This window comes from Argiope bruennichi, chromosome X2, assembly GCF_947563725.1.
Source record: "Argiope bruennichi chromosome X2, qqArgBrue1.1, whole genome shotgun sequence".
NCBI classification, from domain to species: domain Eukaryota; kingdom Metazoa; phylum Arthropoda; class Arachnida; order Araneae; family Araneidae; genus Argiope; species Argiope bruennichi.
The window spans coordinates 107,452,938-107,467,238 of NC_079163.1; the positions used below are offsets into that span (position 1 = coordinate 107,452,938).

The 14,301-nt window shown below is 28.3% G+C and overlaps 1 protein-coding gene across 3 annotated transcripts in view; it reads left to right on the top strand.

Moving 5' to 3' along the window:
• The window catches only part of LOC129960196 (acetylcholine receptor subunit alpha-like), a 333,853-nt gene that overhangs the window by 290,628 nt on the left and 28,924 nt on the right, over window positions 1-14,301 (top strand). For all 3 annotated transcript variants that reach the window (XM_056073419.1, XM_056073418.1, XM_056073420.1), the window contains 4 exons: window positions 38-82; window positions 207-316; window positions 6,248-6,428; window positions 10,821-11,705. In XM_056073419.1, the coding sequence (XP_055929394.1) occupies window positions 38-82; window positions 207-316; window positions 6,248-6,428; window positions 10,821-11,705 (1,221 nt within the window). The remainder of the gene's footprint in view (window positions 1-37; window positions 83-206; window positions 317-6,247; window positions 6,429-10,820; window positions 11,706-14,301) is intronic.

Sequence of the window (14,301 nt, forward strand, 5' to 3'; positions counted from 1 at the left end):
TTTTCTGTTATAATTAATTGTTTTCTTTTCTTTCCAGAATTTAAAAAATCAAATTATGACAACTAATTTATGGGTTGAACAGGTAAGCTGAAATCAAGTTATATTTCTTTTTTCTTATTTCCCTGCATATAATTATAGCCTTTTTTTTTTGTGCATAATTTCCATGACATAGTTTCCTTTTATTCACTATTCAAATTTCTCTTTAGTACTGGCATGATTACAAGTTAACTTGGGAACCAAGAGAATATGGCGGAGTTGATATGCTTCATGTTCCTTCAGATCATATTTGGAGACCAGACATAGTGTTGTATAACAAGTTAGTATACCTTAACATGCGCATCCTATTTTTTACACAGATGTTATAATTTAATTAGATAAACAAGTAAAAATAAAATACTTTCAGCGAAATTTCATTTAAATTGTTGTTATATTTTGAAAAAAAATGTGTATAAAATACTAATACGTTTTCCAGAAAATAATATCATTGTTAGGCAATTTCAATGAACATTTTATAAACGAATACTGCAGAAAAGCACCAATTTATATATCATATAAAAATATAAAACTAATTCAAAAAATTTCTCCAAATTATATATATTTTTAAAGCATCAATTGCTAAAAAATTTACGAAAAATGACTCTTAGTACTAATAAATTCTAACAAATAATGTCTTGTTGAATTGTTGAAGTTGGTGCGCGCGCACGCACACACACACACATATATATATATATGCGTGTGTGTGTGTGTGTGTGTGTAGAGAGAGAGAGAGAGAGCAGAGAGAGTGCGAGTAAAAATGCGTTCCTCTTTCTTTTTTTTTTAATTTTTTGAAGTATGCAAAGAAAAACTATTGCAATCGTCATCAAACTCAATATTTTGATGAAACTCCATGTTCAAGGCATCCCTGATTTTTGAAATTTTATCTATCTGTCTATGAATACGATAACTCAAACATGCTTTGATCTAAACGGATGAAATTTGGAATATTGGCTTTCCACCACATTTGTAGATTTCTACAATATTTTGAAGGAGTTCCACTCAGCTGAAGTGTGCCTGCCTGGCTTCCCCAGTACAAGTGAGCACAACTACAAAACATAAAGAGCTAGATGGAGGGAATTTGACACACATATTTAGTATCTAAAGTATAGATCTGTATCGAATTTTGAATAAAATTTGACAAGGAGGGGATCGCCTATTAAACTGTACTTCCGAATGCATGTAAACGGAATAATTTAGAAACGCAAAGAAAAAATAAATGAAATTTCTTAAGTGATCTCGTGATTACAGCTGTAGTTCATTGTAAAATTTTAATTCCAATCATTTAAAAAAAAAGGAGTTCAAGTTGCATATTTGATGCTCGTTTAGTTGTGTATTAACCACATGCCAGCAAATAATAGCTGATAAAAGATCAAAAATCGCAGGCCAAATTCTGGGGAAATGTCAAATTCATGCCAAAACTTTATTTTTCTTATTTATTTTGTCATTCACGAGATTCACAGCCTAACTCTTAGTGCACAATTTTATGCGAAGAAAGAGGGATGTATATGAGAAAGTTTCAGCAAGATGTTCCCTCTAATTAAAAGCAGGTAATAGAATTTTTAATCAGAAATATTTATTAACATCCAATTATCAATAAATTCGATATAAATTTTAGAATAGTCTTCTAACACTTTGAGCCATAAATTCTCTATATTCTTAAATTCAAAACCTCTGCTTTCCATCAACAGGTCAAAAGTGATTTTGCATTTTTCTTTTAACGAAATGAAATATGAGCACTTATGATCTGGGCAAATGATACCGATAACATCTAAAGTTAAAACTGAGTTTGAAAGCTCTTTAATTACGTTAGAAGACGCCGATCCAAACATTTTAAAGATGTTGTAAGTTGCAATAAACGGAAAGAAATTTGTTAAAAATCCTGAAACATTAGAAAAAAAGGAAACAAATTATAGATTAGAGAATATCCCTTAATTTACCTCAGTTAATGAGCCAACTTTTACCGAATGCCCATTTCATACTTAATTTGCTGAATAGGAAACGAGAAAAATGCCCAATATCCTTGAGTACCTCAGGAGATGGAACTTTATTTTTGATAGGTAATTAAATCTTCGGTTAGCATAGGCTCACCGCAGCTTAACCAATTGTTGACTAATTCCGAGACTCATGTTATTAATGCTTTCTCATCCGGCAAAATGACACATTTGGCAACCACTGAACTCATTGATGTTAAATTCATTGATACTCGGAGTGTTCCACTTAATCCGAGAACACGACTCAGATGCTGTCCTTATCATTCAGTTACACTCCAGGACAATATTGACCTTCATTAAACGGCGGTCCTTTTCAAATCTACTGGGAAGCTTACGAAGTCTGCAAATTAATTGCGTCCTCCCAGTTGGGGAGGTTATTTGTCAAGGGATGCCGCTGGTATTAAATGCTGGAAGAGCGGGTTGTCAATAAACCCTTATCTAGATAGGCATTAAATTTTTATTACGCTCCTTAAATTATCAAACACTGGTGAGGATGCAATAATAATGTAGGATTTCAATACAAGGAGAGAAAAATTGAAAGGTATTGCCATATTTGTTTGAATAGGAGAGCCTTCTAAAGATAATGAGGTACAGAAAATTGTTTCGTTGCTTACGAAATAAATTGAAGCAATGACATCTAGCGAAATTAAGCGATTTTTTATTTATAAATGTGTGAAAATTTGGCATTTTGAATGGATTGCATATGCTGTGATTGCCAATTGCTGTTTTGAAATTTGTATAATATTTGTAAATTTTAAGTTTTTATAAAAATAAGTAGTATAATCATATAAATTGGAATATATATTTCTATTATTATTAAATTATAAAATGACATTAAATCAAAAGTTAAGTATTTAATTAAAAAAAGAGCTTCAATAAGAGATACTTATGCAAATTTTGAAGCTACTAATACTACTGCACCATGCCCCATCCTCTTTCTCAAAATATAGTTCTTTCTTGATCAGTTTGAGATGTAATTGAAAGGATAAAAATCTTACAGAATTATTTTGTTTAATTTTTTAAATGTTTTTATGTATTAAATAAAGATATTAAACGCTTAAATTTAATTTGAATAAAATTTTAAATGTTGAAATTGTTTTTACAAATTAAAAATTAAAAAAAAGTAACTAAAAATTATTGCTAAACTAACATGTCGCATATTTTTTTTTCTTTTAATTGACCGTTATATTCAAAAATGGGAAACAAAGATAACTTTATCAACTGAAATAATTTAAGATAAGAATTAAGCAACTAAAGCTTGCAAATAATTGTTTTGAGCCGTAATCAGATAGCAAGGATGACATATGATTTATTTTACCAAGTGGGCATATTTAACGAATATATACGTGTCAGATCATCACTCTAGTTAAGTTTCGTAATTAAGGTATTTATATTTCAAAACCCAGATTTTACCACCAGGTCACCATGAGCCCTTATTCCCACAATATTTGTATACTTGAGTATTTTGTATACAGATTTGTATACAGAGACTTGAATATCTTTTTTATATATATATATTTTAAATAGAGAAAAATATTAAACAAAAAAGGAAAATATATGTTTACTGAAGAAATTAAAATGAAGAAGAAACTGTACTAAGAAAAGTTACTATATTACATCGCTTTTACATTTCCGTCTTCAAGTTTTTATTCGCCTCTTCTGATTTCCTTTGTTCGCAATATATTAAAATCCTCCAAATAACGGCTAAGAAAATTTATGCTTCCCAATTTTTACACCGCAAAAAGCTGTTCGAACTCAAAAAAATCATAGAAAAATTTGTAACAACCAACTAGAAATGCTTCACAGAGAATCATCGGTTGAATCGAGAGAAATTAATTCTCATAAATGTTATGAAATTTCAAGTCAGTTATAGGAAATGAGAAATAAGGGATGTAAACAAATATCCAATATGGATTCCATACTTCAGCAGGAAGTAATACTTAGGTTTTACGCACGAAAAAAGTATTTGTTAATAGTGTAAACATAATACTTGTTGCAAATATTTAAATGTTTAGTAAAAAAGAACAATTATGGAGTCTTAAGTAATTGCATATCCATTTCGTGACTCCCACCGATGGGGCACCACAGAAATGAGGATGACAAATTTCTGGTATGGTGTTTGGTTCTCGCCACCCTGTGGTATACAGAAATGATAGGCGTTGACTAACTCCTATCGATGATGGGACGTGCTTCCCAAGGGAAGGGTTGTGCAGTGACCGGTGATGGCCATTAGGACTCAACCATAGTTCCCACCAGTGTTGTTGTCGCGGCGGTCCGGTCATTCAGGTTTTTCCGTGTGCCTTCGGGCTGGTCAGAGTAACTGGTTAAGATTATCCATTTCGTGAAAGATAGCTAAATAAAATTTTATTTAAAGAATATGTGACACAATATTCCAACTGTCCTTAACCTAGTCAGTGATTAAGTAGAATTATAAAGGCACAGTATTATCAGCAGTTAATTTTAAATATTAATACATAATGAAATGTTTATTTCAAGAAAGTACGCGGAATAAGAACGAAAATCACTGCGATATTAATTATGTGCAACTTTCACATTCTTTATTTTAAAGATTATTTTTACCTTTTTAAGTATCACGCGATTTAAAATTTTCCATCTTTTACTCCATTATTTCTTTGTTTCAACAAAAATATTAAATTGGGGTATTTCTGTATATTAAAAATTCCTGACGCATGAAATCCAAAATGTATACTTATTTAAGACACACAAATACAAAGATTAGAGAAAAGTACCTGACTACAAATTCTTTATTTTGAATAACGCAATATTTTTTATCCAGATTTGATAAAAAATATGGAAAAAAAAATGTTGTCCTAGAAAAAGTCTTAATGATTTTTTATATTGTTAAATCATTTCTCAAATTTGGAAAATATTATTTTCCGTTATATTAAAGCATTGTTGAGGATAATCTTTTTCATTAAAAATGATCATTAAAGTCAAATGATAAAACTAATTCTAATTTCGCTAAAGACATTATTAAAGTAATAAATTATTTTTCAAAATCTTCTTTATGCAGAAATAATTTTAAAAATTTCTCTTAAAAAGCAAAAAACATAAATTTGGAATTGAAATGTTTTTATTTGATATTAAAAAAATTAATAATATTTTCGTTTCAATTAAGGTAATAATCTGATAAATAAAATAAAATCACATTCAGCAAACTTGTATTTTCAAAATGAAAAAAAAAAAATCAAATGGAAAAAAACCCAAATTGTAACTTTTATTAATTTGGCATTTTAATCATGAAAATGAAAACATGCAATGACGCCATTTAAAAGTAAACTAATAATTTTAAAAACATTTATAAGTCTTTTTGATAAAAGAAAAGAAAAATAGTTTAGAAAAATATACTAATTACGAATAATCATTACGAATATTTGAAATATATTCTTAATTTTTTTATTAAAACATCAAAGGTCTTTTTATAACATAGTTAATTAAAAGTAAATATTAAAGGATTATTTTAATTGCATATTTAATTTGCAATGTAATGTCTTAATTAATTTTAAATAACTTGTTTGACTGTTAAATTCATAATGTTTAGAAATACATTAAAGATTGCATTTTAAAAAAAAATGTAATGCACCTTTTCAATTCTATATCAATGCATTTCTCTTTTACTAAGTGGAAAATGAATGGAAATTTGAAATAGAGAGAGAACTAATTTATTGATTAATGGTAGAATAATTTCAAACCAATGAAAGCTTCTCGAATAAACATTATTTTAAATTCCAGTCTAAAAGATATTTCCAAATCATTCCAAACAAGCCGTTCTGTAAGGATTTTCAGGATTCGTTATAAGGCCAATAACAAAATATAATGAAAATTAAATTCTTTTTATTACTTTTTATATTTATATTTAAATGGCCTAATTAAAGCAGATCTAATTTTAAAATATAAAAAATTTTCAAAGAAATTGTACGGTCAATTGTTAATAACGAAAAATTATTTCTTTATTAACAAGTATCAAATTTGGAGCCAATTCCTTCAAGATGTTGACCGTCTTTCAGTCAAAAAGAAAAGACTTAAAGGACTGATTGCGATTGACTCACCAACGATTGCACTCAAATAGGTTCTTTCGGAATTATTGTTAGCCAATGGCATACGGTTAATAATACACAAGTACATTTATTGAAAATAATGTGTGAATGTTTTGTGAAAACCACTTCTCCTGGTTATTTATTTATTAATATTTTTTATAGTGCTGATGGGAACTTTGAAGTGACACTTGAGACCAAAGCCCAATTAAACAACCGAGGAATGATACAATGGAAGCCTCCTGCCATTTATAAAAGTTCTTGTGAAATCGATGTAGAATTTTTCCCTTTCGATGTCCAGACATGTTTGATGAAATTTGGATCGTGGACTTATGATGGATTCAAGGTACTACATCTTAATTTATTTCCTGTATTTAAAATTTTACAATCCTTTATTATTTTCTTTATGATGAATGGTGATTGATTTGATATCACCCATTGCTATTTTAATATGTTAAAAATGTTTTTAAGCAAAAATTGTTGTTAGAATTTGAAACTTCCAATTATAGCTTTTCTCTGTTAGAAGATGCTGGAAAAGATTTTTAACTTAATTCAAACAAATAAATTTGTTCATAAAAAGTAAAAGAGATGTTTTACATCTTATAAACAAAATACAACAATTTCTTTTATAACAATAAATTGTCATTAACTCCAAAGTCAAAAAGTTTTTTTCGTCGAATTATGAATTTATCAGTTTATATTCCAAGATAAATTAATTAAAATCATTCGCTCTCAAAACTGAGGCCTATTATTTATTAAATCAACACATATTTTAAGATTTTATGTTTCACAAACATAGCTTTGTATGTTAATAACTTTTAATATAAAGCAATTACAAATGAATTTAAAGTTATAATTGTAACGCTCACTGAAATTTATTTGCATCATTATTTTTTTTTCATTAAATCTAAGTAAACGAACAGTGATGCAATAATCCATTCCTTGCATCCTAGACCAGAAATAAAATATATTTTACGAAACTTTTTTTTTCTTATTTTTGAAGCAATAAATATTTTATGAAGAATCAATTTTAATGACAAAATTTCTTTTTCTATAAATTAAAATATCAAGTTTAAAATTAGTAAATCATTTTCCAGGTATTAATTAGCATTGATTTACTCATCTGCAGAGTGAAATAAAATAATTGCGCAGCTTGGGATTAATTATAGCAGCCTCATAGAATCTGTAATTAAATCTTTAATGGTGAAAAAAATGCATAGGACGCTGTCAATAAATTTTTTATTGACTAAGAACGGTATAAAACTTTTTAGCTCATTTAAAAATAAAAATATTAAATTACATGTCATATTTAAGAAAAGACATTTTTAGTTAAAAAGCATGAACTTTTTTTCTCTTTTCAATAATAATAATTTAACATCTAAGGACGAAAAAGGCTTATTATGAGAAGCAGCAAATTTAAGTGAAATGTCATCAAAAAATTTTAAATAAGATATTTTATATATATTTTTTTTTAATTTTTCCTAAAATTTAATGTCTGAGATACTTTTTTTTTGAAGAATTGATTTCCATGAAAACTTAGGCGTATTAAAATCATTGTGATTATGATGCAAATCTATTTTTTAATAAAGTGGTAATTTATTTTTTTAAATTTTTAAGCTTTAATATAATAAACATATTAAATATAATATGTTTTTTAAAATAATAAATAACTAAAAATTGAAGGCGCATTTATTTTCAACTCACAATCTCGCTGACATTTAATATTCACCACATTCTGCATTTATTTCAAAAATTTTATCTTTTCCTGCATTTAGAAGAGTTAAAAAAAAGTAATAAAGATCAAGAAAAATTTATTTTGTTTGAATGACACATTTCTAGAAATTTGAGTTCGAAGATAAAGGCAAATGATTACTGGCTCTGTTAGCGGTAATACTCAACCCAATTAGGAAATGAATTAAAGATATTAATACCCTAAAAGCAAACCATCATCTAAGAAATAAATAAAACAATTGTCACATCTTTTAGTATTTTGTTGAAATTAAAGTTTTTTTTCTCTTAAAGCTTTTCTCATTATTGCCTTTAACAAATTTCAGTACAAGAGTGAAACGGATAATTCATTTTTTTTCCTCCTCTTTCGGTGAAAGTATAAAAAAATCAAAGAAAACTATAAAAATAATAATAAGACTTCTCTTTCGAATTGCATTCGATTTTTTCCTTCAAGCTCCCAGGAAATAACGAAGGAAAGAAATTAGGTTAAAACAATCAGTTAGAGACACCGCTCTCGTGTAATCAGTATTTTCCATTGGGTGTTAGTGTGCATCGGTACTTTATTGGAAGGCGTAAAAACAGCTAAAATCTTTCCTACGCCTAGCAACAGTTAGGAAGATCTTTCCTAACATTCCAGAAGAAGACGGAATCGATAGCCGCAATTAAGAAAAGAGAAAAGTCGCGAAAAGGACGGCTTTTCAGTTGGGTTGAGTTTCCTAGGTTAGTGAAAGTGTTGAGGAAAAAATGCAAAAGAGTAAGACAGAGAAGGCCTCTTGTGTCTCTTTCATCAAAATGTCGTTTAAATTACATTTTCTTTTAACTGCGATAACATTACGAGTTTTTGATTGCTTTGATAATTAGAGATTCTGTTTTCTCTTAAGCACATGAATAAAGAAAACAGCTTTTTAAATAAGAAAATCCCTTATAATTCCAAAACTATTGAGAACATGATGATGAAAGACAAAGTGTTCCATTCGTTTGTATATTTTTAATTTAGCACACGATTAATATTTTTTTTCGTTAACTGAATATGAGAATACTCACATCGTCGGAGTGAAAGACTTTTTGAATGATGATGGGGAATTCAATTATGAGGAATTTAATCGGGTGTCATTATCGCTAACATCACCCTTTTCTCTCTATGTCATTAAGGCACTGAATTGCTAAATTAAGCGTACACGGAAACTATGAATTTTATTTCATCAAATATTTGATGAAGGACTCATTTTAGCTTTTAGGAATGGAAATATATTTCAGTAATTAAATATGATTTTTCGTTTATACTCTGATTCGCCTCCTCGGAAGCAGAAATGTATATTTTTTAGAATAATAAGCATTGAGATTTATTTCCTTGCCGGTTTCGTCAGATTTTTAAATATTTTGAAATCTTTATTGATATTAATTTTAAATTATTTTTTCAAGTTGCTTCCCTCTCTTTTCAAAATAAATTACTTTTAATATGTTGAAAATAAATTTATGAAACCTTTTAGAAATATATACTGTATTAAAGGAATAGGATGTTTTTGAAAGTAAGTTTAAAGTAATTGCATTAATTGCTTATTTCCCATATTATATAATTGCAATTTTCGAAAAATTAAAGTATTGTTACTTTAAAATTTTCATGTTTAATTTAAATAAAGGTGAATTATTTATATCTAAAACTTTTTGTAATACTTCTTTTTAATTTATGGATGTATAAAATAAAATTACAAATATTTAATAGTATAATAAATAAATAACTATTAATTAAATCATGAAGATAAATTTAATTGGTGAAAAATTGTTTCAATTTCATGTAAAATATATTAGGAGACGTAAAATAGAAACCCTTGAAAGTTGCAGCAGCATACAAGTGTTGAGCATTTGTGTTTACTAAAGATATACAATTTATTATACACCAACGAAAACATGTGTGTAATGAATTAAATTTAATTAGTTTAGTTAATGATTTTTGCTTTGCGCTTAAATATATAGAACTAAAATACATTTCTTTATTAAATAAATTCTGAGGCCTAGGAAATTAAATTTAAATTATTTCATTCTTACAATCAAGAAAGTTAAATAAAAAATCGAATCTGAAAATTTTTTTTCTGAGTTTCTCTCTAAGAAAAAAATTTTAATACAAAAAGTTTTAATACAGAATATGAAAATAACGGATGCCTTTCAAGGATATAATTCAAGTTATTTCTTTCTTCTTAGTAAGGAATGCGTTATTTCAACAAGTCAATTGTTTTCAGAAGAAACTGATCTTTTAAAATATTTAAATAATGACTATATGGAAATAATGTTATAAAGATGCAGTTGTTTTATGATTATTATAAAATCTCTTCAGTCAACTGATAACCATTTCTTATGCAATATATATAAACAACAAATAAACAATAGTAATCTGCCAGCTATTAATAACAATTCAAATAATTTACAAATAAATCTTTCATTTCTAATGAACATGTTATTGTTGTCAAATAAACGAATTATTTTTAAGTCAAAGCATGCATGTGAGATGCAGAATGACTTATTAAATGACATTAATTCATTTCAGGCTTCTGGTGGAGTGAAATTTATTTGAATAATAAATTATAATTCTTACTCTAAAGTATATTATTTATATATTAATATTTATTTGGCATAGAGACCAATGATGCTAAACTAAATGGATGCCAAAATGACAATGTAGTTGCACATTTAGTTTACATTATAACTATAACACTGAACTTAAGAAAGTGGAGAATATAAAATTCAGTATGCTAGAAGACTGAATGTGCCTCAGCTTATGCTTAGCAGTAGGATGAGTATATTAATTTATCACATAAGTTATTTTTCCTTATACGTATGAGGACTAAATCCTCATCCTAAGGTAGCATCTTAAACTCCCTTTTAAATCATTCATATTTCTTTGTTTAAAGTTTGGGGTTTTTAAGATTTTAGTAATCGTTCTCGATGACAATGAATATTTAACTACATGTCCAATTCAAAAACTAAAACGTGGCATATTGCTTCTGCATTTCAGGTTGATCTGCGTCACAAAGATGAGGTAAAAGGAACTAGTTTGGTCGAGATTGGAATCGATCTCACAGAATTCTATCTCAGCGTCGAATGGGACATTCTTGAAGTACCTGCAGTTCGTCATGAAAAGTATTACACTTGTTGCGAGGAGCCGTACGTGGATATAACATTCAACATAAGCATGCGCCGTAAAACCCTGTTCTATACAGTGAACCTCATCATTCCTTGCATGGGCATATCTTTCCTCACAGTCCTGGTCTTTTACTTACCCTCCGATAGCGGGGAAAAGGTCACTCTCAGCATTTCAATTTTGCTGTCGCTCACGGTGTTCTTTCTGCTTTTAGCCGAAATCATTCCTCCTACCTCTCTGGTAGTGCCTCTGCTCGGAAAATACCTACTATTCACTATGATACTTGTCACTCTGTCCATCTGCGTGACTGTTGTGGTGCTAAATGTTCATTTCCGTACATCGTCCACCCACAAAATGGCGCCTTGGGTTAAGCGCGTCTTTCTGCAGATTTTGCCACGTCTGCTACTGATGCGTAGACCATTATATTCCGCTGATCCCAGAAAATTTATGACTAGACCGTGCAGTGGCGCAGATCCTCAGACCAGCAGAAGCAGTTATGATATGGAATTCGCAGAACAGATGCCTCAACCATCCCAGCAATATGGTGGATGCCGCATCCATGGATTCGCTGGGAAAAAGGCGACTGATGCCCCAAATACAGATGATGATGGGAGCTCTTCATCAATGCAAAACGCAGAAGCAAGTCCCACTCCTGGAATTACTCCTATGCGTCTGCATTTTTGCCCAGAATTTCAGAGAGCTATGGAATCCGTGCATTTCATTGCTGACCATACCAGAAGATACGAGGAGCATATAAGTGTAAGTGGTTACTAATTCGATTTTGGTTTTAATAAATCAATTATTTTTTATTATAACTTATAATCAAAAGATTTATATACTTGTGAATATTTAAGTAACTTCATTTCAAAGTGGCTCCATTCAAAATTATCTAACTAAGAATCATTCTATAAATTATTTGTAATTCATGATTTGACCGGAACAGAATATGTTAAATAAATTGAAAGCTGTTTAATTTTTGATCTTTAAAATTTTCGGGCTTTTTTTTTTTTTTTTTTTGGAAATAAATAATTATTCTTTATTGCAAGGATTATGCCGAAGCATTAAGCATCTGTTTAAACTTTGAATTTAAGCAATTTTTTTTAATTTTTAATTTCATTTATAATATTATAAAAAGAAAGGGATTTTTCCCCCAAACAAAATATAAACTCGTCAACTAACAATTTTATCATTTATTAGGAATGAGCTCCTTTTTAATCAGGTAAATGAAAATAATTTTGGCAATAAAATATCACTATTAACTAAAAAAATCTACAATGGAATAAATTAATCTTTAAAAATTACTAGAGACTAGATTAATATTTTTCAGAAATAATATTTATAAATAACTCAAAAATTGCTTGATATTTACCAATCACCTGCATACTTATAAATACGCATGAGTTATAATTTTGTTTTCAATATCAATTCTCTGTTTTTCTGTCGTTAAACGAAGTGAAATTGACATAAAACATTTCAATTTCTTTCTCATTTGTTTGTGATAACGAAATAATTGTAACAGTACAAAATATATGAAAGTTTTGCAAATGAGCATTAAAGAAATAAATGTTTTTGTTCTTCTTAATCGAAGTAAATGCTAGTCATTCAAATTTTTTTTTTATTTATTCAGATATAGCATATTAATTGGAAGTACAGAAAAAAGCAAATAACAAATATCTGTTTCCTGAAAACTTTATGACATAAATTTTGTTAGACATATCTACAGAATAATAAAACATAACCGCTTTTTCTAAGAGCAACCATTTTACGTATTTGAAGCAATTTTACTACACGAAATTCAATTTAAAACAACTAAGTATCATTTTTCGTATCGGCTAAGTTATTGCTTAGCTTCAGAGAATAAAAATAACCGATAAAATTATGTTGAAGAAATTGCAGTTTTAGTCGAAAAAAGAGAGAAAACCTCAGTTATATTTATAAAATAGCAATCACTGATAAAAACAATAGTTGACATGAGAAGTTTCGTAAATGCGATAGTTTTAAAATTTTAACAAGCAACCGTTAAAGTGATAGGGGTAATCTATTAAGCTCGAGCAGTTAATCAATAACTTTGGAGCTCTTGTGACGTGCCCTACAAATTTCACAAGTGCTCCGAAAAGTGCCATAAATATCATTCTTTGAAAACTACTGTTTTGGAAGATCCTTTGGGCTATTATTCGTTGTTAAAAGTTCAGAAGTACTCCCTAATTAACATAATTAAACTTGGAAAAATATTAAAATAAAATTTATCATAAAAATCAGACCCCTGGATACATTGCCGCAGAATTCTAAATCTATCGACTAAGATTTCTTTTTCGTCTAGCCATTCAGAAATAAGTAGTTATTAACACTTAAATGATGAATATAATTTCTTTGTCTTTCAATGATAAGCATTAGACCATCCCATGTCACTTTAATCGTCACTATAGGGTTAAATATACGCCATGCTTCTCTTTAAATGGAATAATCACTATTCTGTTTGGAATTTATAGAAGACCTTATAATTCCTGAATTTATAAACGCTTAGATTTTTCATATGATTTATATCATTTCGGTATTTATCTTAACTTTCAAAATGAAAGCTTTACAGAATGTTACGAGTATGGTTTCACTTACAAATACAAAATAGAAAACTAAAACCTATTCGTTTTAATTCAAAATTATTGTATATCCCGCATCTATGTCTGTTTCCGAAGCCGAAGCTACGGCAAGAAAAAAAAAGTAATCGCTAATGTTAAAAGAATATTTGCTCTTTTCCAGTTTTGTTGTAATATTTTGTTATGTCGGTTATTTTTTTTTACTAAATTCTGATGGCTTTGTGTAAATACTATTTATTGTAGAAATTAGTTTTGCCATCAAGAATCAGTGCAGATTTTAGTTTTAGATTACAGTGTTTAGACGAAGTCAGTGAATATCAAGAATTAATGTAAATTAATCAGCACTATCCAGAATCAGTGTAGATTTAATTAATTAATTAATTAATTTTCGAAGATAAAATTTAAATTTGCTGAAAAATATAAAACTTTGATGCATAAGAATTACTAAGCAAGATTGGATGCATTTGTAAAACATATAATTAGAAAACGTTTAAATGTAAGTGAATTTTTGAGGCCGACTGAAAAGAATCCCGCCGAAAGCAGATTTAATTTCAGTTCTCTTTCAGAATTTGTTTGCATTCCAGAAATTTTAAACTTCAATTTTCAGAGATAATTTGTTAAAATTTCTCAATCTTTGTTTAAGAAAAAAAAGATAACAGTAGTAATTAATTCTGATACTATATTCTGAATAATCCACACTTTGTTACATATGATAGTTTTATAAAAAAATATTAACCGAAAATTGCTAGCTTGAATTTATT